Raw genomic sequence first — 27,326 nt, 5'->3', positions numbered from 1 at the left:
AACACATCCTGAGGTCCAGGAAACGACTCCTGTGTCAGAGGCGTGTCCATACCTGGTTCGAGGCTTCATTGTTTTTTTAATTGCCAATATGTGTCAAGTGATGCTAAAGATATTGATGAATAAATTGACACATTCATTCTAAATGCTCACTTTCACACACTGAATTGATTCATGTGAACTACAAATCAAAAAGACACAAAAAGTGAGCGAGGCTCTTTGTTTCCTATTAACCATCAGAAATGTAGCTGAGACTTTTACCACCTATAGTGAGAAGTCACAGTACAATAAGGACATGAAGAATGTGAGCTTGAACCAGGACAGTTTCAATGTTTACTTTTCAACAACTTGCTCCCCAAACAGAACCACTTCCGTCGATGACCCACCACAATAAAAGTCCCGTACAGCTACACCGCTTATGATGTCAGGAAACACAAATTCACTTCATTAGCTATATATTCGCCATATATTGTTTCTTGTGCGTCTTTTTCCCTTTATAGTGTCAATACTCGTAGAACATCGTGAAACCGTGATATTTCCTCTTTTAACAATCGTGGCACCAAAATGTAATATCGTGACATCCCTAGTTCGGGAATGACCTCTGCTATCTATTCTTCAACTTTCAAGAACTTTTACTGTAGAAACTTTTACATTAAGGCATCTATAACTTGTTAAATATTAATATAAATTAAAGAGGTGATAAACATATTTTACTTAACAATTGTCGCCTCTTGAGGATCTTCTCAAACAATATGAAATATGAGCAAGTTATTGATGCTGTAACGAAAAGTGGCGAAGAGAGCAAAGAGTTTCATTCATTCATTAAAAACTCCAAACCTCCTGAAACTTGACAGATTCATAATATATGACATTAAATCTGCAGCCTTTTTCTTTTTTGCTCAAACAGTCACAGAATTTTATTCTATTTAATAAAAGCACCGTGTTTACTAAAGGAGGGGGCGTGACCCGCGTGGAGAAGCTAGCGATAGCCGCTATTAGCTCAGCTGCTCATCTAACCCCAGACACCGCGTGTCAAATCCGTGAATCAGTAAGAGAGGGACCAAAGCAATGTGAACAACAGTGGCAGAGTGAACATGGTTCGAAACCCGCCTCCCAGGGTCAGCAGGACGGTAAAGTTCAGTCTGCGGAGGAGACGCGAGCAGCAGCCGGAGTATGGACACAAACAACTCAGACCAGGAAGTGGAAACGGAAGTGACGAAGCACGCTCACCTCAGTTATTGTTTCAATTCAATTTTATTTGTATTGTGCCAAATCCTATTATACATTATCTCAAGGCACTTTACATAGAAAATCAACACCTCAAAATCTTATTTAATATAGAGAAACCCAACAGTTCCCACAATGAGCAGCACTTTGGTGTTACTTTGATATTAATGACAATGAAAAGCTGATCATTATTGTCATACTAAGATGCTTTTACGTCATGTTGGACATCATACTATACAATGACGTTTTCATGACTGAATGATAACTACTTTATTTATTTTAACAGACATTCCATTTATCTTGTTCATTTCTAGCATTTTGAGAATACAAAATTGCTCCAGAATGGATTTAACAATGGTTAACAATCTTAAATCTTTAAAACTAAAAACCGTTTCACAAGAAAATAATAAAATGATGTGATTATCTGATGTCTCAACATGATCAACAATAATAGTAATATTACAAAACAAATCATGTTAACTATAAGTATTTTCAAAGCCAGTTCTATTTTCAACAGGACAAATGATGACATTATACCATGGATTAATAATAGGTACAACAGTGTTATCACCACAGTTTTAAAGAAAAAACCCTCGTTAACCCTTTTTTTTTTTTTACAAAAATAATGTCAGCAATTGTTGCAAGACTGTGATCACAATTCTTAAGTATCATTGTAAACTATCAGCCTAAAAAAAACAGTTACATACAAGTCAAAGCTTTACTTTTTTGTAGCATTACATGGTAATGAACACTCAGGCATGTTTCACTGAAACAACCAGCATCTGCCTTACTTTGGCAAATAGTTTTATAGAGTGGACTGTCTGACTGACAGTGTTTTTGTGCATTTAAGCGTACACCCCTTTCCCCTTCAGGATCTGCCGCACCTGAGGAAAACACAGAAGTACAATTATCAGCGTGTCACAATACAACATTGAATTCTGCCTGTTTTTCATGCATCATTTCAAAGCCGACCTTTTCATCAATGGGTCCTCCAGGCACCAGCTGAGATGGCAGCTCATTTTCATAATTCCTGGCTCCGGGGTCAGCTCCTTTTCTCATCAGCAGCTTCACCGCTTCAACTTGGCTTTTATGATTTTGCAAAGCACTGACAATATGCAGGGCAGTGTTTCCACTGAATGTCTGAAACGATACGTTTCTCAGTTTTCTAAACCTTTACGATTTTAGCAGCCAATTAAACATTTCTGAAGAGTCTTTGTGTGTGTGACTTACCTTAACATTTACAACGGACAGTGACTGTGGCTGGTCAAGAAAAAGTTGCAGCAGCTCCATGTTTGCCTCCTCAGAAGCCATGTGAAGACAAGTCCGCCCACTTTTGAGATCCTGTTGGAATGAAGCAAGGAGCACCACAGCACAAGCCAGGTAATATTTGAAGTTTGACCTTTTTATCGCTTCATCTTAATCATGAAGTAGTTGAAATAGTTACCTTGGTTGTGAGGGACGCACCCATGAGCAGCAGAGTCTGTATACATTTAATAAACATGTGTTTCCTCTGCATCAGCTCTATTACCAGATAAGAACAAGGACTTTCCAGAGGCCTTAGCTCTTTAATGACTTTGTTGTGAAACAAAACTGCCGTGTGGAGCGGGGTTAGACCTCCAGAGAGAGAAGAGTTGTATTCAATCACAAGGACATTTGACATTTGCAACATAGAATTTTCTTTCAAATAAAACATTCTCACCATCATAATTGAAGATGTCAACATCCATGGTTTGCCCACTCTCGAAAAAGCTGTTGCAGATAGTCTGTGGATACACAAATTATCAGTTTATAGGTAGACAGTCAAAGGCTCTATGACAGATGATGCAGCTGTCTGGTCAACTGGCTCAGATGGTTTAAAGCTCCTAGATTTCAAGATGTGGGTTTAAGTCAACCAATTTTCAACAGAGGTACCCGAGTCAAAGAGCTCAAATGTCAGATCAAGTACCTCAGTTCAACAAGTGAGTAAGTGAAAGCTGCATGACTTGTGGTGACGCACTGACACAGACTTGTTACCTGAAGACTGAGAAAGTGGCCTTTTTCAGAACACACATGCAAAGGCGACCGGCCCCAGAAGTCATGAGTGTTGATTTGTGCTCCGTGCGCTAACAGGTCACGGACAATTAAGTGATGATTGATGGCAGTGGCTATCTGAAGAGCTGTCTGTGGACAAAAATTACATGAATCACGCAAACATGTTGAAGTCGGATGGACACAAATTGGTCAAGAGTGTGTACCTGGCCGTTGTGCTCCTTCACATCCAAAGCGCCACATTTTGCCATTTTTCCAGCAAGCACATAAGCCAGAGCCCGTCTCCCTTGCGCCACAGCAATGTGCAGATACCTGGCAGTTGGGAAAGGAAATGTCAGTAAAACCACATGCAAATGATATCAATGTTGCACTGTAGACTTTACTAAATCGCCTTTTCATCATCCATACATACGTGTCACCATCTGCATCTTGCCAGGTGAGCAGCTCAGGGGAAATGTCTCCAACTTTCTGTTCTGCTTGCTGTATTTGCCAGTAAAACAGAGATATTTTGATCTCAGCAGTCTGAGCCACGTTTCCCCAATGAGCCGGACTCTGCATGTGCTTTAAGTGAACACTGTCAGGACACGCAGGAGGGAAATGAGTGGGGGTATTTGGGTTTACTGGTACATGAGGGCCCAACGTGTGCGGACTCGCATCACCAGTACAAGTTTCCTGTTTCGCAGATTTAAATGTATGCTCCATGCAGTTGTCCTCCTTTGAGCAGTTCCATTTCTGAAAGAGAATCATTTTCAAATGGTTTTTACTACTCAGTACATTTATGTAAGCATGTGAATGTAATATATACAAACACTTGAATGATTTCCATACTTATCTTAAACTATTTTCTTATCTGTGAAGTGACCTTCCTCATATCCCTCATGTCAACATTGACACATACTCACACAAGATTAAACTTTGTCACTAACCTGGCGTTTCAACATTAGCAGCTCTTTCACCGTGTTGGTCCTCTGCATGGTTGCCTGGATGGACTCTTGTGATCTAACATTAGCTACTTTGCAAAATCACAAAACAAACAAGTAAACGATGGCATGTTATCACAGATTTAATTACCCAGGCAACAATACTATATAGTAAGTATAATCCAAATAGTTTTAACCTGTGTGTATCCTACAGACAGCGAATGAGTATATGTATTTAGTTACTCCCCCCCAAGGAAAAATGTATTCTGTACACTGATGGGTGTTGAGAGCATTAAATGTGTGATTATTAACACGTCTTGTCGTCTTATGTGATTGTATGTAAAACAAACAAGATAAAAATGTAATACATGTTTTTTCTATGAAACTTTTCTATAAATTTAAATCGCAGACGTGAAACTTCTTTTGACCCACCCCCTTATAGGACATTCAATTTTTGGAGCATGACAGTATGGAAGTACAAGTATACTATTGTTAATATTACATTAATAATAATTACCTATTCAAACCACAAGATAATTATTAGTTAAGTTAGTAATTATAAAGACCAATTATTTATAATGACATACATAGAAGACTGCTGTAATAAAACCACCTGGTCAGTTTTTGAAGTGTTCAAGATGAAAGTATGAGGTGAACTGCCTTGCCCCCCACCCATCATGAAAACAGTGTCCTGTGCAGTAACTGACCTTCATAATTGTGGCTGAGGCCTGAGGTGCCATTCAATCCTGGATCCAACATGGTTTAAGAAGTCATTTGTTGACTTTCACCACCTGAAGTTTCTCTTCGCCCTCAAAATCCTGCAATGTTAACAGCCTCTCTGAAGTGAAGCGTAGAGCATTAATGATCCGCCTAACCTGTCCGCACCCTTCTGCTAGACAAGATCAGAAATGAGGAACAACAGCAAAAACAATACAACTTCCTGGTTGATAGCTCACCTAGGAGAGTGAGGCGGTTTCAAAATAAAAGCATTGACCCATTAAATGGAATGCTGATCCAGCTAATAAATACTCAAGGTGAATGTTACATTGATTTGAATGCATGTTTCCTTTCAAAGTATCCATAGAATATATACTAAAGACTAACAGGTTCTTCGTCCTGCAGTTGTTCCAGATGTATACACTTCACTTGACATTGCCGTTGGTATGAACCACTCCCCTGTCAACAGCGCCTACATGTTAGGGTTTCCCCTCAAAGAAAGATCTGGTTTTTCTTGGCTCTTCTCCAGATGCAGCCCATGACATGCCAGTTTGTCATAACAACAAAAAAGTAATGACTTCTTATTTTTCGAAATAAATGGCAAAAATAGATTCAGACACACGTCAATATCAGCGACACCTATAATCAATGTTTTTATTCCCAGTCTGCTTTTGATATTTTAGAACAGCCAGTACGTTTTTTTGATGCAACTTATTGTCCCACGCTCCGAACTTACATTCTGTGACAACAACAGACAGATACACAGTTTCCTCATTTTAGAGCCAACAGATATCCAACCAATGCCTGTCGCTCTGTTGCTGCCTCGCTACTTGCCTCGCTACTCATCTGACATTTGACTGTCAAGACATGTGAATATCAAAATTAGTTTTGGACCTGAACAGGACTGTACACTGCTTTCATATGGTCATATTAAGTGCATTTCTCCAATTTCACATTTTAAACACTTGTCATTTCATTAATAAATATCAATTAATGTGTTATATATCCAAAAAGTGCACTTTAAGCCTTTACACCAATTGCCATCATACCGTCCATTAAAGGTTCAGTGTGTAGAATTTAGTGGTGAAGTTGAATACCCCCTCAACTCACCCTTCCCTTCAAAACCTGTGGTAGCTTTCAGTTGTCATAAAAACTCAAAAGGTGTTTAGTTTGTCCAATCTGGGCTACTGTAAAAAAAAAAACAGAGGCCTACCCGCTCCAGATGAAAATATAAAGTATTTAAATATAAAGGTCCATTCTAGGTTAAAGCAAACAAATCATACGTTTTAGATGAAACACTCACTGAGATTATTTTATAATAGATCCCTTGCACCTAAATCTTTCACACTGAACCTTTAACTTTATACATTAATACATAAACCATTTCTTTCAAATAATACCCATTTACACGGAAGCACTGGTTTCCTTTCAACTTCTACTCCACACAGTAGACAAACATGACAAATGTTGGGCAACAATGTAAATACTGAGATTCATTTACTCACTTCCACTACTTCAAGGTTAATTCTTTAAACCTGGACTGTACAGCACAGTGGAATAAATCAGAAATTCCTATGGTTTCATAAAACAAAAAAATGTCCTGAACCCTTCGTCTAATAAAACTGATTTGAGAGTGAATGCATACAAAATGTTTACAGTTGGTTTTTGCATATTTAGAGTTCAGTGGCAATAAATATCATTTGCGATTTTCCATTTTAAATCGTGACCTTACAAATAATTAAAGCTTTCTAGGCTGTAAAAAGCTTTAGATGAACATTTTCAATCTTCAATCAAAATAAACAAATTTACTTCCTTCGTACTTCAAGGATGTTTGCGGTTTTTTGGATTTTGTGAGTTTCCATTGCATGTTTGCCCATTACACAAAACACATTAACTTTTTATAAATATTAAATTAAAACAAAAAACATAATTTTCACCAAAAACAAACTGTTCGTTAACTCCAGCTCCTTTCTTCACTTGTTTTCACATTTCATTTGTCTTAATCCTAACTGTTAGAATATATATTCACATACTCTTGTTAGTTCACAGATCCCACAAGACAAAAGAAAAAATAAAATCTTATCACTTACCATCGTCGGGAATACAACATCACAAGATGACAGCTGAGAGATGATGTCAATTAACTTTGGAAAGGTTAAAACAATCTGAACTACCATCTGTAGAGTTTCTATACAAATAAACTCAAATCGTACTTTTCTGTAGCAATATTGTACCCAAAAAAACAAAAACACTGCATGCAAAAAAAAAAAAAAAAAAAAAATCTGGTTTAATGTACACAGAAAATGAATTCCCATTAGTCATTTCAAATTCGTCCTCATGTCCCTAGTCGATGGTAAGATTCAGCAAAAGCGTTCTTCTGGAATGGAGGTTGGAAGTGGTGGTCGGCTCAGAGAGTGTTTGATTCCACTTTCCCTCTTTGCTGCAAAGCTTCCAGGATTCTAAACCTAGTTGTGGCCTAATGTGGAAATAAAAATAAAGAAAGCAGTATGTAAGTGTCATTTAAAGAAAGGTGGACGTTACAATGCTCAAAGCAAACATCAAGATTACTCAGTTGTACCTAACATGGTTCTGGTTCTTTTTGTTTTTGTAGGAAGGCTGAGTTAATGTTCTGCTCTAGTCCTTAGAAAGTCAAGTTGTCCATTGTTCTTATGTGGAGGGTCACATTTCAACCAGCTCCTTGTGACGGCTTTTTAGACATGTGTCAAGTGTCAAGATTTTTAAAGAGATGCATGTCCTTTAGAATTACCCAAAATACTCCAGAATCTGAATTACCCACTCCGAGAATTGTTGTATTCTTTATACCTGACACCTGAAGTTTCATCTAAAAACATATTTACTAAAGTGAAATTACTCCAGTCCAACAGTGTATGCAAGAACTTTATGCTTCACGAACATGGAGGTAGAAACTGACCTGCAAGGTACTTAGCACCCACTAACATCAACATGCTGCCCATGATGTAAAAGCCCAGGGGGACGCTGCTGAAGATGCTCGTTTCACCTTTGTGTCGTTAGAACAGAAAGGGACAACGATTGGAGCACATGAGACAGAAAAACAGACAAAATTCAAGTTAGTCATTTTAAATTGGTCTTTCCATTTTATATTCATGGGGATCTGACATTTTTACAGGATTGTGCGTGCAGTATTTTATTACATCGATACAGTGTGATTTCTGAGCTTATTTATGTAGAAACTAGATGGTAGTTCAGCTCGTTGTAACCTGTCCACAGTGGTATTACATCAACTGTCTAATCTTTTATTGTAATTCAACAACCATCTCGTGATGTTTTGAGCATAACGTGTTTCTTACCGTTTCCATTACCAGCAGGCTCTGTCGTCTCCCAGTTCATGGACTTCTGAACCGCCTTCTTCCACCGTGCGTACCGTAACTCGCTCTCTGCCGACCAAATCAACTTTTTATCTTTACGTTTATTTTCACAGCAGCTACTGAGGATGTGTACAATGCCATCATCTCATCTTTTCTTTGTTGTGTACACTCATCGTACCTTCAGGGTTTATCTGAGGCTCAAACTTCTCTGATGTGACTTCACTCAGGTCCTCGGGGCTCAGACTCCACACGCTCACACCCTCCGCTGCTCCGGCTGCCATCGCTGCACCGAGCGCTGTGGTCTCAGGCATGGACGGCTTCACTGAAAAACAATAATTGACCAATTTATTTAGCCAGTTATGACAGAGCCAATAACTGCCATATGGAAATACTACACAGCTTGTTCTACTCTTCCTTATATTTCTTCAAAGCACCATTTTCATTTTAAATTTGTCTGGAAATATTTAGAGGTCGTTTTGCATTACAGTCAGAGTCCAAACTGTACTAAATATCTGCACATTAATAATTGTGAATCTGTACAAATAAAAGTTGTGCTTGATCAACAAGTATATTCTGCTACACTGACAGGAATGCATTGGTAAATCACAGTATTAACCAGTATATTAACAGTTTGATGCTCAGCAAATACACACAACACATGTTGTCGCATTAGATAAAGTAAAAGATCAGTTTTCAGACCAGGGTGACCTTTCGGACGGGAACCGGTTTGATCACTGCAGGAATTTATTATGCAAAGAATGGGTGCGCTCTCTTCAGTTTTGATTTAGGCGTGACGCTCAGTGGGTGTACCTGGCAAGAATGTACCGCCCTCTCACCTGTGTCTGCTGGGATTGGATCCAGCTCCCCCTGCTTCCCTTAAATGAGTAGTGTAGAAAATGCACTTGCACAATTCAATTCAATTTTTTTTACAGATTCCCATAAGAGAAAGGATGAATATTTCTGTTTCTGATACATGGAAGTGCTGCATTCATTTGTAGGTCTATTATTCAAACTGTGCCCAAATGAGTTAAGCTTTGTAAATTGATCCTTGGATATACTGGTTATCATCGCAATGCCTTATAATTTTATATATTATATTTCAGCCCGAATGTTCTAGGGAAAAGGGATAAACCATCTCACATTATTATCTAGCACACTAAACTTCTACCCGAACAATAAAAACATTTCTTGCTTAATAAACAATTGCGTCCTCTCCCTGACTTTATTTTTCATGATACACACAAGGTTAAATAACTAATCAGGAAAAGGAAATCAGACCCACAGACACGGATCATTTAAAAACTGAGGCTAAATCAGAAACAAAATAGTTTATTGGTTCTGTTTTATTATTACTAAATCTGCAGTGATTCTGGGATGTACATTTCCAGCAAATGGTTGTGTTCGAGTAGTAAAAGATGTTGGTACCATGTCTCCTCTGAGATGCATCCTCGCTCCAACAAACACAAATAGAAGCATGAAAACATGGTGTGCAGACTGGAACCATTTGTGACTCAAGTTCGAATCAAGGAGCAGATCAAAAGAAAGTAATCACTAAATGAAGGGGAATAAATGGAAACCTTACCAACAGGGATACAGAGAATGTCCGCCTGCAGCTGCATTAGCAGTCTGTTGGACGTCATTCCTCCGTCCACCTGGAGCTGAGTTAGAGGGATGCCGCTGTCCTGATTCATAGCGTCCAGTATCTGCAAACAAATATCAGGACATAACGCAAGCAATACAATTTCTCTCAACAAGCAGTCAAAGGTCGAGAGCAGGATTATTTTTGAAGAGATGGGATTTTTTTCACCCAAAAATAATCTAGCATAAAGGAATGAAAAATAAGAGAATGAATTACATAACTGAAAGAAAACGGGATATTAATTCATACAGCTGACCTCACACATATGATCAGACCATTTGGAAATGATAGGGGGGAAACAAAATAGACAATATCACGTCATTTAAATAAACTCCATCCCCCTATGATGATGCAGCCCTTGGTCTTGTCCATTTTACTTGGCCTCTGTATTTCACTCTGATAATAAGGGCAGTGTAAACTAAATGTGTGTCTTCAGGGGAGCGCTTACCTCTCGTGTCTGGAAACAGACGGCTTCCAGCGCAGAGAACGCAAGATGGCTCTTATTCGTAAACTGCGTCAACCCACATATGATCCTGTGACACAGGGATCAAATCAGAGAGCAAGATTTACTTCAGCAGGCTGTTTGAGTAATTGTAGACAGGTTTACAGCACCACCATGGAACCTCTTGCTCTTACCCTCTTGCACTGGGCTCCCAGTACGGTGCGTAAAGACCTGAAAATGCCGGAACGAAGTAGCAACCGTAGGAAGTGCCGACTGACGCAGCCAACTTCTCTGCAGAATAACCAGGAAAGGAACATATCACCGACTACAACGAATAAATTACACCACGGTCCGATGTCGATCGTCACATTTTCTGAACAAAGACATGTTGGACTCACCAAGTTCTTCAGATGACCCGATGATTCCGAGATTGTCCTGCAGCCAACGAACCACAGCTCCCGCAATGGCCACAGAGCCCTGGGAAGAAAAAAGCAGGGGGAAAAAATAGAACTGAATCCTTTTGACACAATATATTTCACATTTGGGTCAAACTACCAGCTTATTTTTGACACTATACCTCTAGTGCATAACAGGCAGGTGTGTCCCGGCCAAGTTTGTATGCCACAGTGGTCAGAAGTCCGTGGTCAGACATCACAGGCTTGAAAAAATACAGAGAAATGTCACAGCATGGAATGGGTGCAGATGTTTAAAACTCAAATCTGAAGTAATGTACCTTGGCTCCAGTGTTTCGCAGCAGAAAGCAGCCGGTTCCATACCTGAAACAAAGATGGGATTAGGTTGAATTTCTAACGAAGGAGAACTTTTGCCACAAAGGGAACCTTACGTGTTTTTCGCTTGCCCGTCCTGAAAACACATCTGTCCGACCAGAGCTGCCGACTGATCCCCGAGGCACTGCGGTTAAAGAAAATACATCAGGTTACAAACAGAATTTAAGAGTACGTGGTGTGCATGGGAAAAAAGAAATACACTCACCCCTGAAATGGGAATACCTGATAGAGCTCCAGATTTCTGTCAGAAGAAAAGATTTGTTTCAGTGTTTTTCCAGCTTTGATCACATTAAATAAGCATTTGAAATTAGTTTGTAAGTATGTTGCATTTCTGGTTTTATGAGCACCAAAAAGTTTTAAATTTGTTTTAAATACATTTTCTGTCAGAATTAGAAAATGGTATTATCATGAATATTATATTATACACCTGAGGGTATTTCAGGAGGTGTTGATCGATTAACAAATTTAAAAATACATCTTTAGTCTTCATGTTTAGTCACAATGAACAGCTTTGCCCTGACACCACAAAGCTCATTATTTGACTACATGAAGCCAAATAACAAAACTAAACCAATTCCACCGCAACATCTGCACTTGAAGCGTACTGTAACCGTGGAAACAGGGGAAACAAGGGCAAGTGAGAGCCTGTTAATGTGAAAATGTCTTCACTCCTACACGAGCCCGCCATTTTGATTTGAGATGTTTGAGGGCGGAGAATAAGAGTCGGATAAATACAACTGTGCCAAAGAGTGAAGAGATTTGGGAGACGGGATGGGACGCTGCAGAGGATGATGGTCAGCGGAGCCGTGACGACCATCTGAGTAACATGCCATAGGACATAAGCAATTAGGGGGACAGGGGCCATCCAGTACATTCACAACAGGGCATATACTTTATGTATGACCTTAAACACTTCCACATGTTTAGCTTTACTGTGTCGCCCATCTTCTGAACCTAAACCTACACCATGTGATAATTGCTACTTGTCTTGGTATCATCTCTCTATTTCAGAGACCAAGATGTTCAACAAAGAAAAACAACAATCCCGACTTTAGAAACCAGTTGGTGTCAGACACCTCAAACCGGCCACATCTAAAATGGTCCCAATTCGCAAGGCGATTGTGTAGCTCAACTGTTCATCGTCTTATGCCAAAAGTAGATTACAACACCAAATGTAGCGTGTTAAAGAGTTGTTATTAATATATCAGCAAATATGAGCCTTTCACACACATCAGTATCTGCATTAGGTTTTTAATAAGAGCTGACATGATTTTACAGAACAAACGTTGCAGAAAAGTTGTGCTTTTTACCTAAAATGTTAATTTTGTTTAAATTCAAGTTCCATATTGATTGCGTGTGTTATTTTGTTATTTATAGTTACATATACGGTCAAACTGCAAATTACCAAGCCTGAATTAAATCTTGACAGGAGGGTTTGAAAACTTGGGGATGTTGTCACCGAAATTTCTAATACCATTATATCAGCAAAACATTTGAAGCCGCAGTTAGTGTTGTGCTTCAGATTTGCAGCATGGTTAGTTCCTCAGAGTTTCAGATATACTCATGGTTCATTTTACTGATGAGCACATGCTTTGGCGGAAAATAAGAGCAATCACCATCAGCAATAATCAATTGTGAGGATACATCAATTCCCAAACTAATATTGATATGGATTCGGGAAATGCACTGTATGATGGCGTGATCGCTTTGGCAACGGAGAAGTAGGATGGGTTATTTTGCATGATGAGGTGAAAGAGTGATGGTGAGGATTACTTACCCGGCTAGAACATATTTTCTACCATTGAGAAAAGAGAGACAATAGCACACACACACACAAGAAATGCCTCAAAGACTTTCTTAGTCAACCTTCATGCACTTTTATCAGTCACAATAAACAGCAGTGAAATCGTTAGGATTTAACAGTTACTATAAACACTAACTGTGGGGAAATTGTAAGGGGAAGACTTTGTGAGATAAACAGATTTATGCACACTTACCATGAGTCCATATATTTCTGATGAACTCCTCACTCTGGGCAAGATCTCCATGGGGATACCAAAATATCTGATGGGATATAACAGAAGAGCAATCTGTGAGTAATTAAGCAACGTTTGTCGTCAAGTTTAACACAAGAACTGCATCCAACGGTGAAAGTTCAAGATATAATGAATATTTAATGTGCAACAGAAGAATCCAGATGATCCAACAGTTTGTAGGTGAATGTGCTGAGAGCGGACAGGCAGGTGATGAATCCGATCCGGATGGACCACGACAAAAAACAAACTAATGCAAGGAGCAGCCAACCGATGAGAACTTGAGACACAACAAACAGGCAGGAGTCAGGGTAGCAGGTAAAAACAACCAAAAGACAGGCAGGAGTCTCAGTTACCACTGGGTTATACAGACGATTTGATGAATACAGGGTGCAGAGCCAGGGCTTAAATATGGTGTCAGCCGGTGAGTCTTGATTGCTTAATGATAGCAAACGGATAATCAGATGAGGAGAGGTCTCTCCCACTCACAGAGGGAGAGACCGAACACATAGGGGTAAGGGGAAACAAGATGAGAAGGGGTGGGAAGAGAACTGCAGATCCCATCATTTGTATTCCATTTAAAAACCCTCAAATGTAGAAATGAATAATGCTTTAATTTCTGAGTAAAAAAACATAATCATTTCAGTAATATTTGTGGAAGCGATGACACAGCTTTCTTACTTGCAAAGTTCTGGGTCCCATTCCAAAGTGTGAATGTTAAACAGCATGGTTCTACTGGCGTTGGTCACATCTGTGCAGTGCACTCCGCCCGACTTGCCGCCGGTCAGACACTGCCAGACATCCAATACACAAATCAAGTTTGTCACAAAATCCTCCACAATCATCACACAAAATGTCCCGAGCACCTGTGGTCGGGACTCTCTTACCCAGATGAGCCAGGAGTCAACGGTGCCGAACATGGCGCGGTGAGACACGACTGCATCGCGGACCTCGTCCACGTTGTCCATCAGCCAGCGGAGTTTCACCGCGCTGAAGTAAGTGCTGATCGGGAGCCCGGTTTTATGCTGCAGGATGACAGCAACATGATTATATTGTTGCTGCTGCCACAAAGAAATACTTAGTTCATGTTTTTCTATTCAGAAATCTTTTAGATCAGAAATTTTACATGCTTAATTCGCAAATTGGATTCAGTGCTTTTATCATGTATTGTTCATTGACTTACATAACCTTATAACTTAAGTTGTATAGAATTAACTGACATCAGGCATTTGAAGATACTCCAGGAATTGAAAGTCAGCAAAAACACAAATGTGGGCACTGGCAGATGATTTCTATTGCACAGTTCAATTTGTTAAACTGAAAGGGGCTTCAATCAACTTCTCATTGAAATGATTCAAAAATGGCCTGAGAATAAGATGGAGAGAATAAGTCTGTGGAGATATAAGCTTTGTGAAAATGCATGTTTAACCTTCAAATGGTTCTTGTTCCTTCCAGGGGTTTTGTTAATGAGACGTTCAACAGTTGATTGAGTGCGCAGGTCCAGCCAAACTGAACAAACACACTGAAGTTACTTCATAAAAAGCAAAAACCAGTGATGATCTGTGACAGGATAAATAGGACGTAAACAAAACTTAATGTTACCGATTGCATTGTAGAGGGGCTCCCCTGTCTCTTTGTCCCAAATTAGTGTGGTCTCTCTTTGGTTGGTCACTCCAATAGCTGCACAAAATCAAGCACAGTCTTCAGATCTTAAACACCTCTATGAAATACAGAGCAAGTGGCATCACAGGTCCTGTGCGTGCAAACCTTTAATGTTCGAGATGTCGATGTTGAGCTGGGTGAGTTTTTCACACGTCTTCTCCATGCACTCGTACACCGAATGCAGGATTTCTTTGGGGTCCTCCTCTACCCATCTAAAAAAATGTAAAAACAAAATATATAATATTTCTTAATTGCATGTGCATTGCTGCAAATGGATCATGCAGCAAACTATTCACGTACCCTTCTTTGGGGAAGCTCTGCTTGATTTCCACCTGGTGATGGCTGAGGAGCTCAGCTGTTTTTGAGTTGAACACCTGAACAAGAGAAAGAAACCAGCTTCAGACGAATACACACGACACACAGGCCTCCTTTTCTGTAGATCCTGGTCAGATTTCCCATCATCCTTTGTTATTTCGTTCTTCTGGGCAGTTATGGAATTCAGGGCAAAGTGAGATTTAGCTAAAAAGATAAACGTTTAAAGCGATGAAAAGGAAATTTAAATATGGATCACTTTACAACCCAAAAGCAAACACTGGAGGCCATGGGGGGGCCAGACCAGGAAGCACACGTCAGACTCAGGCAACAGTGTGGGATTTTAATGGGAATCTTTACAGACAATTTCCTTCAGCAGTCCTGAAATGACTCATGCAAATTCTTGGCTCAAGACCATCGTGCACACCCAGAAAATATATTAAATGCGCAAACAAAAGAACGCCTGCAGTCGCTAGGGATAAAATGTCTCTTAAGAACTTACAAACACCCCAATGACAGCAAAAGTAAAGATCCTTGATTTATAATTTGGTCTTAAAACGTCAGCTTGTTTTTGCCATATGTGTAGTCTGTAGTTCTGTTGATCAACCTATCTATTAAACATTAAAAGACATTCCCATTTCAACACAGGTTTCTTTGTTTTGCAGCTATTTCCTTTAAAATGTAATTAAATCAATTTAAAAATGTGTTTAATTATTTCCGGTACTGCGATTTCAAATGACATGAGAAAGCTTCACCATTATAAACACAGCCAGACCTGAAATGTAGCATAGCGTAGCTTGCACCGGGAGCAGAGTTTCTCTTACCAGAAACCGAGTGGAGCTGGTTCCCTGGTCGATGGCGGCGACCAGCGGCCCCAGCGTGATCCGGTGCGAGGACGCGGCCATAGCACCGTTCATATGCGGCCCCGGAGCTTCGTGCACCGAGCAGAGGAGAGTGATCACCGCCGGGGACAGGGGATCAACCTCACGCCAAAGTCGGGCGGTGGGTCGCAGTCTTCAAACGTCATTTTTCCCACTCGGCCACTGGTGATGACGCAGAGTACAACTATTTGCTCTATTTGGATTTTTACAAGTTTAAACAGTGGAAATATGTTAATAATCTTTTTTTAATTTGTTTTTACTATACGAATCCTGTCTTTGGTTCCCATGGTTACAGCGACAACCACAGTTGTATGTTGACTAAAGTTTGGTTATTTGGTCATTACCTTACAGCACAGGAAGAACAAACTGATGTAAATAATGACTTTAATTTCGTGAAAAATAATAATCATTCATATGTTGATTAAAATGTAATATATCATTAAGTTTTGCAATCATGACAGAAAAGTTTAGTTCCCATACCGGGAGTCGAACCCGGGCCGCCTGGGTGAAAACCAGGAATCCTAACCGCTAGACCATATGGGAGACTTGCGCTATTCTTCCACTAGGTGGTGAATAAACTTGTAACCTGTAAAGAAATGTAAAAACAATGTAGAAACAATTCAGTTGTTTTTTCTGGTCCACGTCTCAACATTCAACCTCTTACAGATTCTTATTCCACCTATAAACTCTCTCACGTCTCAAGATTCATTATTTTAAAATGTTTGATTTCAGCCTGGGGCCTCAAGCGTCGTCTTTTCGTCGACGGCCGATGACGCCATCACCGACGGACGGTGTTGTTATTGCTGAAATGTGGAGGAGCTGTTTTTTCTTTTTATTTGTTTCGCTTTAACTTCTTCGTCCCGTTTAATCGACCAAAGCTGGGCCAAAATGTAAGTGCGTTGGCACACTGGTGGGTTTAGCTACAGTATACCGATCACGACCACTGAGGTTTTCCGCCCTGGGCAGGATTTCAGACATTATAGCCACGTTAGCTGCTAATGCTAATCTAACTCATTCATATGATTGTCAACTAATCATTTGTGCGTTTTCAGGGCCGACTACTGGAAGTCACAGCCGAGGAAGTTCTGCCAGTACTGCAAATGCTGGATTGCGGACAACAAGCCTGTGAGTCGGCTGAGAGATGGTGGTTATGTTTAAATAGACTATCTATGAAGGTTTAATGCTAATGTCTTTGTTTGTTTGTCTCTGCAGAGCGTCGAGTTCCACGAAAGAGGGAAGAATCACAAAGAAAATGTGGCTGCCAAAATTTCAGAGGTATTCACCTTTATTTCTGTCTGTGTTTAAGTGGGGAGTGAATAATGTTTCGTTTTACTTGTATGTATTTAAAAGGGACACTTTACATTAATTAATATGAACACAATGGGTAATAAAAGTCTCTTGTTGTTAAAAAGAATACACAACAGTTAAAAATTAGACAATTAAAAGGAAACAAAGAAAAGTTGTGATGTTCCTTAGTTCCACGTGCTGCTCGAGGGGAAAAGGCTGAATTGTAGTGATGAGTACTTTAATCTACAACTACTTCTGGTCAACATGCCTTATCAATAGCAACAGATTTGTATTGACGCTTCAAATAATTATCTATCCTAGTTATATATTTATCTTATTTTGCTTGTTGATGTTGAAAATTGCCGTAATTATTTTCTTCAGAAAATAACGACGTCCCAGATGTCTTGGTGTATTTGACCAAATATTCAGTTAACTTTCATGTCTGTCCTTGAAAAAACATCAGATTTCCATATGGATGATGCAGAAACAGCAACTATGATAACTTATTTTCTCTTTCTATTTATTCAGTGAACTAATTAGGTAATTAAATTACAGTGCCATAAAACACAAACACAAATTTTAATATATTAACAGCCACCAAAAACGTGCCTGTCTTGGCACAGCTCTCAGGACTGGCAGAAGAGATAAGGTCCAGGCTCTCCTCTGATGGGCCACTTGTCGCTGTCACTTATGTCTTCCTATCTTTCCTTCTGCAGATTAAAAAGAAGAGCATTGAGAAGTTGAAGCAGGAGGAACGTATGTCTAAAGACTTTGCAGCGATGGAGGAGGCTGCGATGAAGGCGTATGAGGAAGATCTGAAGAGGATGGAAAGGGAGGCAGCAGGTAACTGACACTTGTTGTGAAATAGTGTCTAACTACGGAGGAGAAACTTTTTAAAAATATGTTAAATTCTTTTGTGTTAGGATTAGGTCCACCAGCCGAAACCACAACAGCTCCTCAGCCAAAACCTGTGGTCATATGTCAGACCAGAAAACAGTATAAGAAAGAAATGAAATCAAGCAAGAAATCTGCAAAGCAAAGAGAAACACAGGTTTGGGTTGAAGGTCAATCAGAAGATGGACACACATACTATTACAACTCAGTAACTGGAGGTGAGGAAACTACAACTCTTCCACAACATTTCAATTTAAACTGCCAAACTACAAATTACTATTGTGGTGGGTGGTTTTATTATGTTTTCTGTGTATTTTGTCTACAGAATCTCGATGGGAAAAACCACAGGGTTTCCAGGGAGAAAGTTCAGCCTCTGCACACCCTGGACAGACTAAGGTTAATAATAAAATTTGCAGTTAAATTTCCCTTTATTACAATGCTCTGTTCATAACATGTCTTTATATGTTAATATTGTGTTTATTTTCAGAGCTCTTCAAGTTGTCATTGGATGGAAGCTCTCAGCCCTGATGGTTATACGTATTACTACAACTCAGAGACTGGAGGTATAATATGTTTCTATGCATTCTCATTTTACTTGAATTGTTTTTTAATCCACTTCTTTGCTCCTTTTTCTGGATTAGAGATTCTGTCTGATAATCACGTGCTTTGTCTTTCTCACCTCGCAGAGTCCAGCTGGGAGAAACCGGCAGACTTTCCTTCCAGTGAGGCATCTGGGTCTGGATCCAGCAACGAGGAGAATCAGAAGGAGCCTTCAACCCCTCAGCCCGAGCCACTTTCAGCAGAAGAGAGCTCCAATGAGGCCCAGGCATCTAAGGAGGCAGAGGTCACTGAACAAGCCAGTCAGCAGTCCAAAGTCCCAAAGATCAGTTTCAGGGTGAGGAGAGTCCTGGAAGAAGATTTTAATGCAAATAATTTAACTTCTGTCGGTAAAGATTCTAATTAAAAAATCATTTGTTTGTTTTCAGAAAAGGAAAGCTGAGGCCAGTCCCTCAGATAATGAAGAGGACAATGAAGAAACCAGTGAGGATTCTCCTAAAGAAGATGCTGAAGAGATGAAAAAAGAGGAAGAGGTCCAAAGCACAACAGCTGAACCTGAGGAGAAGAAAGAGGAAGAGAAAAAGAAAGAGTTGGTGGCAACGCAACCCAAAAAGCCAAAGAAAGCCAATCCATACGGAGTCTGGGAACAGATCCAGGAAGAGGAGGATCCATAGTAAGTACTAGTTGAAATGTGGTTTGAATACTTCTGCACCATGAACTGATCCCGATGGATTTCAGCAGCTTCTGGAATTACTTTAACCAATTTTTTTTCTTTACCCTCCAGCGCCAGCATTGACTTACAGTTGCCCCAGGTGGAGGGGAGCGCAGCCAGCGCTCCAGCCGACCTGCCGCCTGAGCCAAAACCCAAGTTCAAAGAACGCATCATCACCTCCCTCGGAGACGAAGGCGGACCTTCTTCGTTCAGGAAAAACAAGACACAGAATGGAAAATCCAGGAGCCTCCGACAGAGAGACAATGACGACTAACTCATCAAGGTTTGGGTTAGGATGCAGCAGATTTAGACTTTTACATAATAAAAACTTCCGGTTGCACCATTTTGATCTGTGAATTCAGCAGAAATATTTTGGGGGGGCAAAATTGGCATGAAACATAAAAGAAAAAAATCTTCATTGTGAAACCTGTGCAACACTTTTATAGTCTTAAGGTTGGTTTGGTCTTGTGTACAGTATTGTCGACATCCAGGTGTGTTGAGTTTACTCACATGGAAAATACTTCTTCCTGTAGTTCGGAAAGTGCGGCTGTATCCATTCAGAGCAATTCAAAACCTTTTTTTGTATTTTTTTACCTGTGTAAGTTATGAGAAGGCGCGTGGAAACATTGCAGTACTTGTCAGTTAAAGTGAATGAGTGTCATATTTTATAAGGTAAAAAATGTGTTCCAAATTAATGATTATAGTTAATTTCACAAGTGAATGATTGATAAATGAATAATAAAAAATGTTTTCACATGATGGTCAGATAACAAGAAAAAATGCACTGGAGGTTGCTGCTCAGCTGGCACACACATGCAGGGTGTGACGTGCATTTGGAGAGTGAGTGTGTGCGTGTATTAAGCTGATAGGTGGTTTTACCGCACCCTGACTGGCAGAGAACCATGAAGAGTATTTACTGACAATAAACACAAGGGATCTATTGACATTCAGTGTAGACAGACAGTTTTACTAAACTTTACCAAGAAGTTGTGATCATGGTGCGGACCAACTCCGATTTTGACCTGGACAACTGAATTTTTATATTCTAAAATCATCTTAAATGGACATCATTCACTTCCCTTTGTTTAAAATATTAATAATCAATACATAACTATGACTCATTATTCAGGGAATCACCATGACATAAAATTCATAATTTAATATTTTATTACAAAAATAAATACCTCTAAATTATGATAATCTTCTTAAGTTACATTCTTTGCAATTTGACTCTTGCACAAATATAAATAGCAATAATGGTAATATTAAAATTAAACATTTCAGTGTAGTACTAACTCATCCTCAAAACTAACATACTGTACATTCGGATCACTTGATGGGAAGTTGTGTGTCAGTCTGCAGATTTTCCAGATTCTGTCAAACTGCTGCTCTCCACCATCTCCAGGAGAGCCTCCCTCTCCATGTGTTCACGTATGTAAGAGATCAGATCGTCAAGAGCCTCCCCTCCTCTCATGAACTCCTGCACATGGAACAGAACCCGTGACAATGATTTTAACGAATGACAAAGTTTTTAAAAACAGATTCAACTGTTAAATGATTCCTTATGGTTTATGCAGAATTTGGAGACACACTGACACTCCCTTAAAATCGAACCTTTATCTCTCGGGTAACATATCCAGTCCTGTGGTCTGTGACACGGTCCTGGCTAAAGTTGTAGGTGCGAATCCTCTCTGACTGAGAACGCGTGCCCACCTGAAGTCAGGAACATGAGCATCAAGTCTTAGCAAAAATATGTGAATGTAACATTTATCTATCTGCTCACTCACCTGCTGCTTCCGTGCTGTGTGCCTCTGCTTAGTCTCTTTACCCATCATGCTCTGGTGAAGCCGGGCCCTCAGCACACGCATGGCGGAGTCTCTGTTTTGCAGCTGAGAGCGGGTCTGCTGACATTCAGCGGTGACGCCTGTTGGGAGGGCGACCGAGGAAACAGAAGGCAGCGCTGTCTCTTGATGTTTTAAAATCCTAAGCGCTTGAAGTGGGTTGAGAACATGTCTGGTTTGTCTTACCTGTGGGGAGATGAACGATGCGCACTGCACTGTCTGTTGTGTTGACACTCTGACCCCCGGCACCCCGAGATCTGAATGTGTCGATGCGAAGATCCTTTGGATCAATGTGGACGTCAAACTATGTACACAAAGGACACAAAAAGAATGAAATGCTTTTATGAGATGCTAATAAACACATGCTGTTGAAAAAGCAGGTGATGAGGAACTGCTGAAGTAAACCTCCACTGGCTGAGGCAGGATAATGACAGCCATGGTTCCTGTGTGGATACGCTGCATCCTGGAGGAGAGGCCGACCTCGGGGATCCTTTGCACCCGGTGTGTTCCTCCTTCATGCTTCAGATGTCTGTACACATTGTCCCCGGTTATTCTCACTGCAGCGTGGTGCAAACCTGAGACACAAAGTTAACTAATGTTAAATCTTTTCTGTCAGAGCCCACAATTCAAGTTTAATAAAGACTGCTGGAAAAAACAGAAACATCTGTTGTTGCGCTCCATACGCTATTTTAAGCTCCACTACTTAAATGAACATTCATCAACATTTTATATTTTGATTTTGCGTAAAAGAAATCAAATCAAACGAGAAAATACAAACATGGCTCTCTGGACAAGACCAAAGGAAGAGGATGAATGAATACAGACAAGAATATGAATTACCATGGTCAGCAGGTGTGTAGTTGTAGACCTCAAAGTCCCAGTTCTTATAACTTGCAAAACCCTGGTACATGTCAAACATTTCTCTGGTGAACTGTTGACAAATATCACCTGAAATGACAGAAATGGGCAACAGGAAGGAAGAGAAAATATTGTTAATGCAGGCATGTCCCATTAGTAAATCAATCACAAGCTGGGAGTCCAAACAATCTGCATACCTCCTGTTGTTCGTCCTGATGCAACCTCCAGCAGGACATTACTGGGGTCAAGAGGGTCAGTGGGCACAAGAGCTTTAATCAACTGGAAAGAAAGAAGGTCCACCCGTTAACCCAGAATCTTCAACATATGCTTCATCATCATGCCTTTGTGTTCTTACATCTTCTCTTAAGCCCAAAATCTGGCTGGAGATTCGTGCTTCCTCCTCTTTCAACAGCTGCGTCAGTTGTTCATCTTCATCTTTGGTACCGACCGACCCTGCAGGCAAGAGGAAAACACAACAGGATGTGCACTTTTGAAGATTTTTTGATACTATCTGCACACAAATGCTCTGACACAACAGAAAAGGACACAATGAATTGATCTCTACAGGAACATGGACATTTGCTTGATGTAAGACTAACTAATTATGATAAAACAGGTCTAAAACGTGATTTCCTGTGTCAATACAAATACTTTTTGATTGGTTTTTGAATATTTTAGGACAGAGACCAGCAAGAAACATGGAAGTAAAAACATATCCATGTGCTTAGACAGGATCTGGAAGAAATTTTGCATTTTCATGTGGCCTGGTGCCATTAAGTATGTTATTTATGACACTTACTAAAAGTCTGGCACATCATATGCGATAGTTGTGCAAGCAAATCTGTTTTAGAATAAAAGTGTTAACTGAAATTGTATAATTGTATTTATTTAGATATTCTAATAATGCCTAGGACAGTCATTGCACAATTTTAAGACATGTATATGATTTAATATCCTCAAGTGCTGGGATATAAAAGAATATCAATGATTCTCACGATATCATTTTCATGAATAGCAATATGCCTTGTGACGACACATTCTCTGCAAATAATAAATACTAATGTGCCATTTATCATGACCGATATTGACTGATCTATCTTGATAGAAGTTTGCCCCTGTGGCAAAAGAATCTCTATAATTAGTGGCACAGATTAAGTAAAAAGCACTCACCCTGCAGCAGTGACCAAACCTCCTCGTGGTCTTCCAGGGCTTGTTCGATCCTCCCCTGTATATTAGCCAGAGGCAGCAGCTCTGTGTGTCTCTTCATCAGCTCTTTTCTGTCCGACTCGTTCAGGTAAGCCTGCTGTAACCTGTCACTGAGCTGTCTGTGCTCGTCCACCAGCTGCCGCGCGTACCTCTGGACACACCGCTGCTCGTACACGTCCCCCACATCACTGTGACACAGACGTGCCGGTGCCTGTGTCCTCCACTGTGCCTCCTCTGGGATGTTAGCACACTTCTTCCCCTGTCTCGCCTGTGTCCTCCATCTCCCCCTGGCGCTACTAATGTGAACTACACGACTGCACAGTCCAAACCAGCGGCTGACGAGCATCGCACAACATTTACACAGCGACGGGTGAAAAGAAAAACTGATTACACGTGTTGTTCCTGTGTTTTCATTCCATCTTTAGCTACCAGGAAGAGAACCGGATGTACTTTTTCTTGCTCGTTTAATGGCGGCTAGGAAATCATCTTATACTTACATTACCGCCACCTACTGGGCTCATTGGGAGCAGTCACCTTAAAGAAGGAAAATAAAATTGTTTAGTGTTTTATATAAAAATGTAGAAACGATGCAAGAAATCAATTGTGGGATTTGTAGTTTAATCTGCAGGTCATTGGGCCAAGCTGTAGTTCACGATTAAAGCACTTTTGTGAGATTTCAAGATAAATAAAAGAGGCAAACACATGAGAATAAGAATAATAAAAGCTCAAAATGAGTCAAGAATAGAAACCAGAACTACCACAAAGACGTGTGTGCTAATGGAGTAAAAATGTTGTGTAAAAACTGCCCCCCAGTCAGATTTATTTTTAGCCACAGCGTTATTTATTCAATTTGTTTTTACTTTTTAATAGTGATTTTTGTTTATATACTGTTTATATAGATGAATTGTCTTTTTCATCTGATTAAATATATACCTGTATTATATTATCTGTGGATCGGTTAAATTTAAAAAAGGGACCTATATGACCAATATGGTCAATTTCATTTTATACAAATTGAATTAATTGCCCACCTATTTGTTGAAATATTATATATTTTTTATCATTATTTATAATTTGTATGACATGATTTGTTTATTTTACTATTATTGTTTTATTTGACCATGTATTATTGTATTCATAGTAATGTATTTACATCCATTTTAATTTAGTTTTGTTTGTGTGCAATTCAAGGTTAAATAAAGTTTTTTTTTGAAAGCGTCTGTCCAATTATTTGCCACGTCATTGTTTCATCCTTAATCAGCTAACAGCTAACTTAAGCTAACCAATGTAAAACATGTCCGATTTCAGTGAAGAAGGTAAGATCATATTGAACTATTTTAATATAATTACTGGCTAAATAAATAAATATAAAACATAATAATATATTATTAAAATTATTCGCTTATTTTAAACCTACATTGTTACTTACTCTTGTTTTTTTTAGTGGCTTTAACCTCAACAGGCGCTGCTAGCCACAGCTTTCTTAATGGCTTCCTATTTATTTTATAATTATCTTATAAGGTCACGGTCAGCTGGTTTTTGTTTTTAACGGACCGTCTCTCAGGCGGAGGAGAGAAGCGTCCAGGCTCTTCAATGACCAAGGCTGTGGAGGACGTCGGTCAACACAGCTTCACGCAGACCGAGGCCCTGAAGGAGACACAGGAAACCCTCAGCTCCCTGCAGGTTCACGTGTATCTCCATCTTTCACTCAAAACACACAGACAAGCAACAACTCCGTGTTTGTTTACACTTACACAATACACAGAAATTGAGATAACATAGTAAAGGTCATAAATAAGTCCAAAGTACAATGTAAACACAAGGAGTTATATAAAAATCCTTCATCTCTGTCAGACTTTACTTTAAACATTGACAAACCTCATATTATTATGTTGTTGAGGTGCTCTGCCACATTCAGGGATCCCTCGCTTGTCGCTCCCTCTGAGGTTTCTATTTTTATCCCCTGTTAAAATGTTTTTTCCCCACTCTATTAAGAACAGAGGATGTGACATAAATTGTGATTTGTGAATATAGGCTATACAAATATAATTTTATTGATTGGTTGATTCATGCCAGGGGTCAAGGGCAGAGGACATCATACCTTGTTATATCCTGATGTCTCACTACAGTTTAGCTTTGTTATTGCTGCTTTTAAAAAACAAAACGCCTCCTTCTCCAGGCGACTCTTTCAGATGGTCAGAAGAAGGCTGAGCTGGCAGAGCAGGAACTGAGATCCAAAGTGAGGGAAATGCTGGTGCTGGAGGGGAACGTAGAGCAGCTGCAGCGGCAGACAGAAGTCCTGCAGGATCGTTGTGTGTCCATCAGCAAGGAAAACACACAACTCCACTTTCGCATATGTGAGGAGGAAGAGAACGCTTGCACAGCGCTGGCAGGGATCAAAAGCTACCGGCACAAGATGGAGGGCCACAGAGCCGCTGTCTTGCGTGTGGCGAGCCAGACGGAGGCATATAAAGAGCTGGAGGAGAAGAGGGCGCTGGTCAGGATGTTGACACAGAAGAAAGAAGAACTGAGGGAGGATTTGGAGAGCTCAAATGGAAACACAGCACATTTGGCAAAGGTGGAGAAGACTTTGCATATCAGTTTTTTGACACCCTGTCCTTTCATTTGTGTATTTCCACAGACTCTGCTGCATTTGAAACCATTATATATTTTTTGTCATTTCTCCAGGAAGAGATTTATGCTCTGAAGGACGAGATCGCTGTGATGAGGACGATCATAGCTGAGCGGAGAGAGCGATTACAGAAAGAGTCTAAAACTCATACCCAGATGAAGAAAGACATAAAGGTGTGGTAAAGAGAAATTTGTCCAAAACACAAAAAATAAGTGCAGCACCTTTTCACATCTGAATTTAGAATGTACAGAATGTATAAAGATAATAGGATTTAAGCCCAAGATCATAGTTTGCATTTTTGTTTTAGCCTCAAATGAAAACTCATCAGCGTTTGTATGTGTCTCCACTGCCTCAGATCCAGAACAGGCGTTACGAAGCCATCGTCAAGCGACTCTACTGCCAACTGAGCAGGGCCCAGGCTGCCCACAGGTAAAAATAAAAACACAAAAACAACACCAGTGATGACACCAATCTACATCAACATGACAATTATTCTGCTCTTGGTGACAAACACAGCTCTACAGATCATAAAATACAGAACAAATTAATTTGTTTAACTCACAAAATTGCTGTTATAATGTTCCCACGTTTAAAAGGCTACCTCTGCTTTTTTTTTTTAGTCAAATGTGTGAAGATATCTACCACATGGAGAGACAGCTAGCTGAGCTCAAGAAGCAGCAGGAGTCATCACAGGACGCAGTGGGCCGTGGCCAGTAGACTGTAGTGTCAGCTTGTCTAATTTCAATATGGTTCATGATACGTTTTTATAATTGTCTTCTTATCAGATCCAATATTATCCATTGTTATAAATATTCAGGGTCTGAACTTTTGCTGTTGCAAAATTCAAACAGCAGGGGACAGCATTGTCAACTAAATGCTTTTATCTGTTTAACTTCATCACAATACCCTCACCTATTCTGCTGTAGACAGTTTAATACCAGATATTAACATAAAGGTTAAAGCTCCAATGTTCCAATAAACACACAAGTTATAAAACTGTACAAGTGTTAAGATATCTGCGTGTTGGCACATTATTAAATTCCCTTTAATAGCAGGAGTGATTTAATTTTTAGGAGCTGGTCTGGAAAAAAATTGGGATGTTAGCAGGGTGTGAGATGCGGTTTCAGGTCGATGGTGTATCCGCTTGTCCAATGTGTGTCCACAACAGTGACACACGCAGAACAAAAGCCAAGTGTCCAAACTCTAACTGTCGATGCAGTGGTGTTGTTTTGGAACACGCTGTTCCAAGTGTCCGCTTCACTGGGTCGCCTGATGGTCTGCGAGATGACAGTCCCACTGTTGGCTAACAAGGGCGTGACTGTGCTACTTCAGCTACTTTAGCTCA

The 27,326-nt window shown here is 39.9% G+C and overlaps 5 protein-coding genes, 1 long non-coding RNA gene and 1 other non-coding gene across 9 annotated transcripts in view; 2 read left to right on the top strand and 5 right to left on the bottom strand.

Annotated features, from left to right (window-relative positions):
• Nucleotides 1-27,326, bottom strand: part of LOC109638887 (uncharacterized) — an 82,157-nt gene that overhangs the window by 4,506 nt on the left and 50,325 nt on the right. The window lies entirely within an intron of this gene.
• On the bottom strand, nucleotides 1,233-5,330 carry nfkbiz (nuclear factor of kappa light polypeptide gene enhancer in B-cells inhibitor, zeta). Of its 2 annotated transcripts, none has more exons than XM_020102065.2 (10): nucleotides 4,880-5,330; nucleotides 4,179-4,261; nucleotides 3,665-3,984; nucleotides 3,459-3,564; nucleotides 3,238-3,384; nucleotides 2,924-2,987; nucleotides 2,669-2,838; nucleotides 2,455-2,565; nucleotides 2,197-2,364; nucleotides 1,233-2,108 (listed from the first exon to the last, which is right to left on the bottom strand). In XM_020102065.2, exons 1-10 carry the CDS (start codon nucleotides 4,929-4,931, stop codon nucleotides 2,070-2,072), a joined length of 1,260 nt encoding a protein of 419 aa, XP_019957624.1. In that variant the 5' UTR covers nucleotides 4,932-5,330; the 3' UTR covers nucleotides 1,233-2,069. The 2 variants fall into 2 exon arrangements, with proteins under 2 accessions (XP_019957624.1, XP_069377409.1); XM_069521308.1 differs by having other exon boundaries at nucleotides 4,179-4,264; nucleotides 4,880-5,081.
• On the bottom strand, nucleotides 5,519-16,160 carry LOC109638907 (glycerol kinase). Of its 2 annotated transcripts, XM_020102095.2 has the most exons (21): nucleotides 15,937-16,141; nucleotides 15,101-15,174; nucleotides 14,906-15,012; nucleotides 14,741-14,818; nucleotides 14,568-14,647; nucleotides 14,026-14,163; nucleotides 13,820-13,929; nucleotides 13,103-13,169; nucleotides 12,883-12,900; nucleotides 11,311-11,346; nucleotides 11,162-11,229; nucleotides 11,051-11,093; nucleotides 10,895-10,975; nucleotides 10,716-10,794; nucleotides 10,512-10,608; nucleotides 10,324-10,408; nucleotides 9,819-9,939; nucleotides 8,415-8,558; nucleotides 8,219-8,305; nucleotides 7,822-7,908; nucleotides 5,519-7,365 (listed from the first exon to the last, which is right to left on the bottom strand). In XM_020102095.2, exons 1-21 carry the CDS (start codon nucleotides 16,027-16,029, stop codon nucleotides 7,355-7,357), a joined length of 1,704 nt encoding a protein of 567 aa, XP_019957654.1. In that variant the 5' UTR covers nucleotides 16,030-16,141; the 3' UTR covers nucleotides 5,519-7,354. The 2 variants fall into 2 exon arrangements, with proteins under 2 accessions (XP_019957654.1, XP_019957655.1); XM_020102096.2 differs by lacking the exon at nucleotides 12,883-12,900 and having other exon boundaries at nucleotides 15,937-16,160.
• Nucleotides 16,465-16,536, bottom strand: trnae-uuc (transfer RNA glutamic acid (anticodon UUC)). The gene has a single exon. It is a non-coding gene; the product is annotated as a tRNA-Glu (tRNA).
• wbp4 (WW domain binding protein 4) lies at nucleotides 16,601-21,946 on the top strand. The gene is made up of 10 exons (XM_020102090.2): nucleotides 16,601-16,883; nucleotides 17,046-17,118; nucleotides 17,206-17,268; nucleotides 17,997-18,123; nucleotides 18,204-18,392; nucleotides 18,500-18,570; nucleotides 18,662-18,737; nucleotides 18,861-19,069; nucleotides 19,161-19,405; nucleotides 19,517-21,946. Coding segments are annotated over exons 1-10 (1,257 nt in total). The 5' UTR covers nucleotides 16,601-16,881; the 3' UTR covers nucleotides 19,719-21,946.
• Nucleotides 20,589-23,822, bottom strand: mtrf1 (mitochondrial translational release factor 1). Its single transcript, XM_020102089.2, has 9 exons — nucleotides 23,314-23,822; nucleotides 22,499-22,596; nucleotides 22,341-22,422; nucleotides 22,126-22,233; nucleotides 21,691-21,860; nucleotides 21,472-21,589; nucleotides 21,232-21,368; nucleotides 21,059-21,157; nucleotides 20,589-20,924 (listed from the first exon to the last, which is right to left on the bottom strand). The coding sequence occupies exons 1-9, from the start codon at nucleotides 23,693-23,695 to the stop codon at nucleotides 20,796-20,798; spliced, it is 1,323 nt and encodes a 440-aa protein (XP_019957648.2). The 5' UTR covers nucleotides 23,696-23,822; the 3' UTR covers nucleotides 20,589-20,795.
• On the top strand, nucleotides 24,495-26,985 carry LOC109638888 (coiled-coil domain-containing protein 122). Its single transcript, XM_020102066.2, has 6 exons — nucleotides 24,495-24,665; nucleotides 24,914-25,032; nucleotides 25,529-25,927; nucleotides 26,038-26,154; nucleotides 26,337-26,410; nucleotides 26,602-26,985. The coding sequence occupies exons 1-6, from the start codon at nucleotides 24,644-24,646 to the stop codon at nucleotides 26,696-26,698; spliced, it is 828 nt and encodes a 275-aa protein (XP_019957625.1). The 5' UTR covers nucleotides 24,495-24,643; the 3' UTR covers nucleotides 26,699-26,985.

This window comes from Paralichthys olivaceus, chromosome 24, assembly GCF_024713975.1.
Source record: "Paralichthys olivaceus isolate ysfri-2021 chromosome 24, ASM2471397v2, whole genome shotgun sequence".
Classification (NCBI taxonomy): Eukaryota; Metazoa; Chordata; class Actinopteri; order Pleuronectiformes; family Paralichthyidae; genus Paralichthys; species Paralichthys olivaceus.
Note: the sequence above shows the minus strand (reverse complement) of the source record. Positions and strands in the feature narration are given on the sequence as shown.

What these genes read in the sequence shown, in the direction of transcription:
- nfkbiz (XM_069521308.1), bottom strand. Translation starts at nt 4,931, where the DNA reads ATGTTGGATCCAGGATTGAATGGCACCTCAGGCCTCAGCCACAATTAT. An exon ending in TGAAGGAGCACAACGGCCAG is followed by an intron (nt 3,385 to 3,458) that starts GTACACACTCTT and finishes TTTTGTCCACAG; the next exon opens with ACAGCTCTTCAGATAGCCAC. An exon ending in GAGGACCCATTGATGAAAAG is followed by an intron (nt 2,109 to 2,196) that starts GTCGGCTTTGAA and finishes TGTTTTCCTCAG; the next exon opens with GTGCGGCAGATCCTGAAGGG.
- LOC109638907 (XM_020102095.2), bottom strand. Translation starts at nt 16,029, where the DNA reads ATGAACGGTGCTATGGCCGCGTCCTCGCACCGGATCACGCTGGGGCCG. An exon ending in CGGGTCATCTGAAGAACTTG is followed by an intron (nt 10,609 to 10,715) that starts GTGAGTCCAACA and finishes GTTATTCTGCAG; the next exon opens with AGAAGTTGGCTGCGTCAGTC. An exon ending in GCCTCAGATAAACCCTGAAG is followed by an intron (nt 8,306 to 8,414) that starts GTACGATGAGTG and finishes TTTGGTCGGCAG; the next exon opens with AGAGCGAGTTACGGTACGCA.
- wbp4 (XM_020102090.2), top strand. An exon ending in CACACCCTGGACAGACTAAG is followed by an intron (nt 18,571 to 18,661) that starts GTTAATAATAAA and finishes GTTTATTTTCAG; the next exon opens with AGCTCTTCAAGTTGTCATTG. An exon ending in CTACAACTCAGAGACTGGAG is followed by an intron (nt 18,738 to 18,860) that starts GTATAATATGTT and finishes CTCACCTCGCAG; the next exon opens with AGTCCAGCTGGGAGAAACCG.
- mtrf1 (XM_020102089.2), bottom strand. Translation starts at nt 23,695, where the DNA reads ATGCTCGTCAGCCGCTGGTTTGGACTGTGCAGTCGTGTAGTTCACATT. An exon ending in CTACACACCTGCTGACCATG is followed by an intron (nt 21,861 to 22,125) that starts GTAATTCATATT and finishes TTTGTGTCTCAG; the next exon opens with GTTTGCACCACGCTGCAGTG. An exon ending in CATCGTTCATCTCCCCACAG is followed by an intron (nt 21,369 to 21,471) that starts GTAAGACAAACC and finishes CCCTCCCAACAG; the next exon opens with GCGTCACCGCTGAATGTCAG.
- LOC109638888 (XM_020102066.2), top strand. Translation starts at nt 24,644, where the DNA reads ATGTCCGATTTCAGTGAAGAAG. An exon ending in GTCCGATTTCAGTGAAGAAG is followed by an intron (nt 24,666 to 24,913) that starts GTAAGATCATAT and finishes ACCGTCTCTCAG; the next exon opens with GCGGAGGAGAGAAGCGTCCA. An exon ending in AGATGAAGAAAGACATAAAG is followed by an intron (nt 26,155 to 26,336) that starts GTGTGGTAAAGA and finishes CCACTGCCTCAG; the next exon opens with ATCCAGAACAGGCGTTACGA.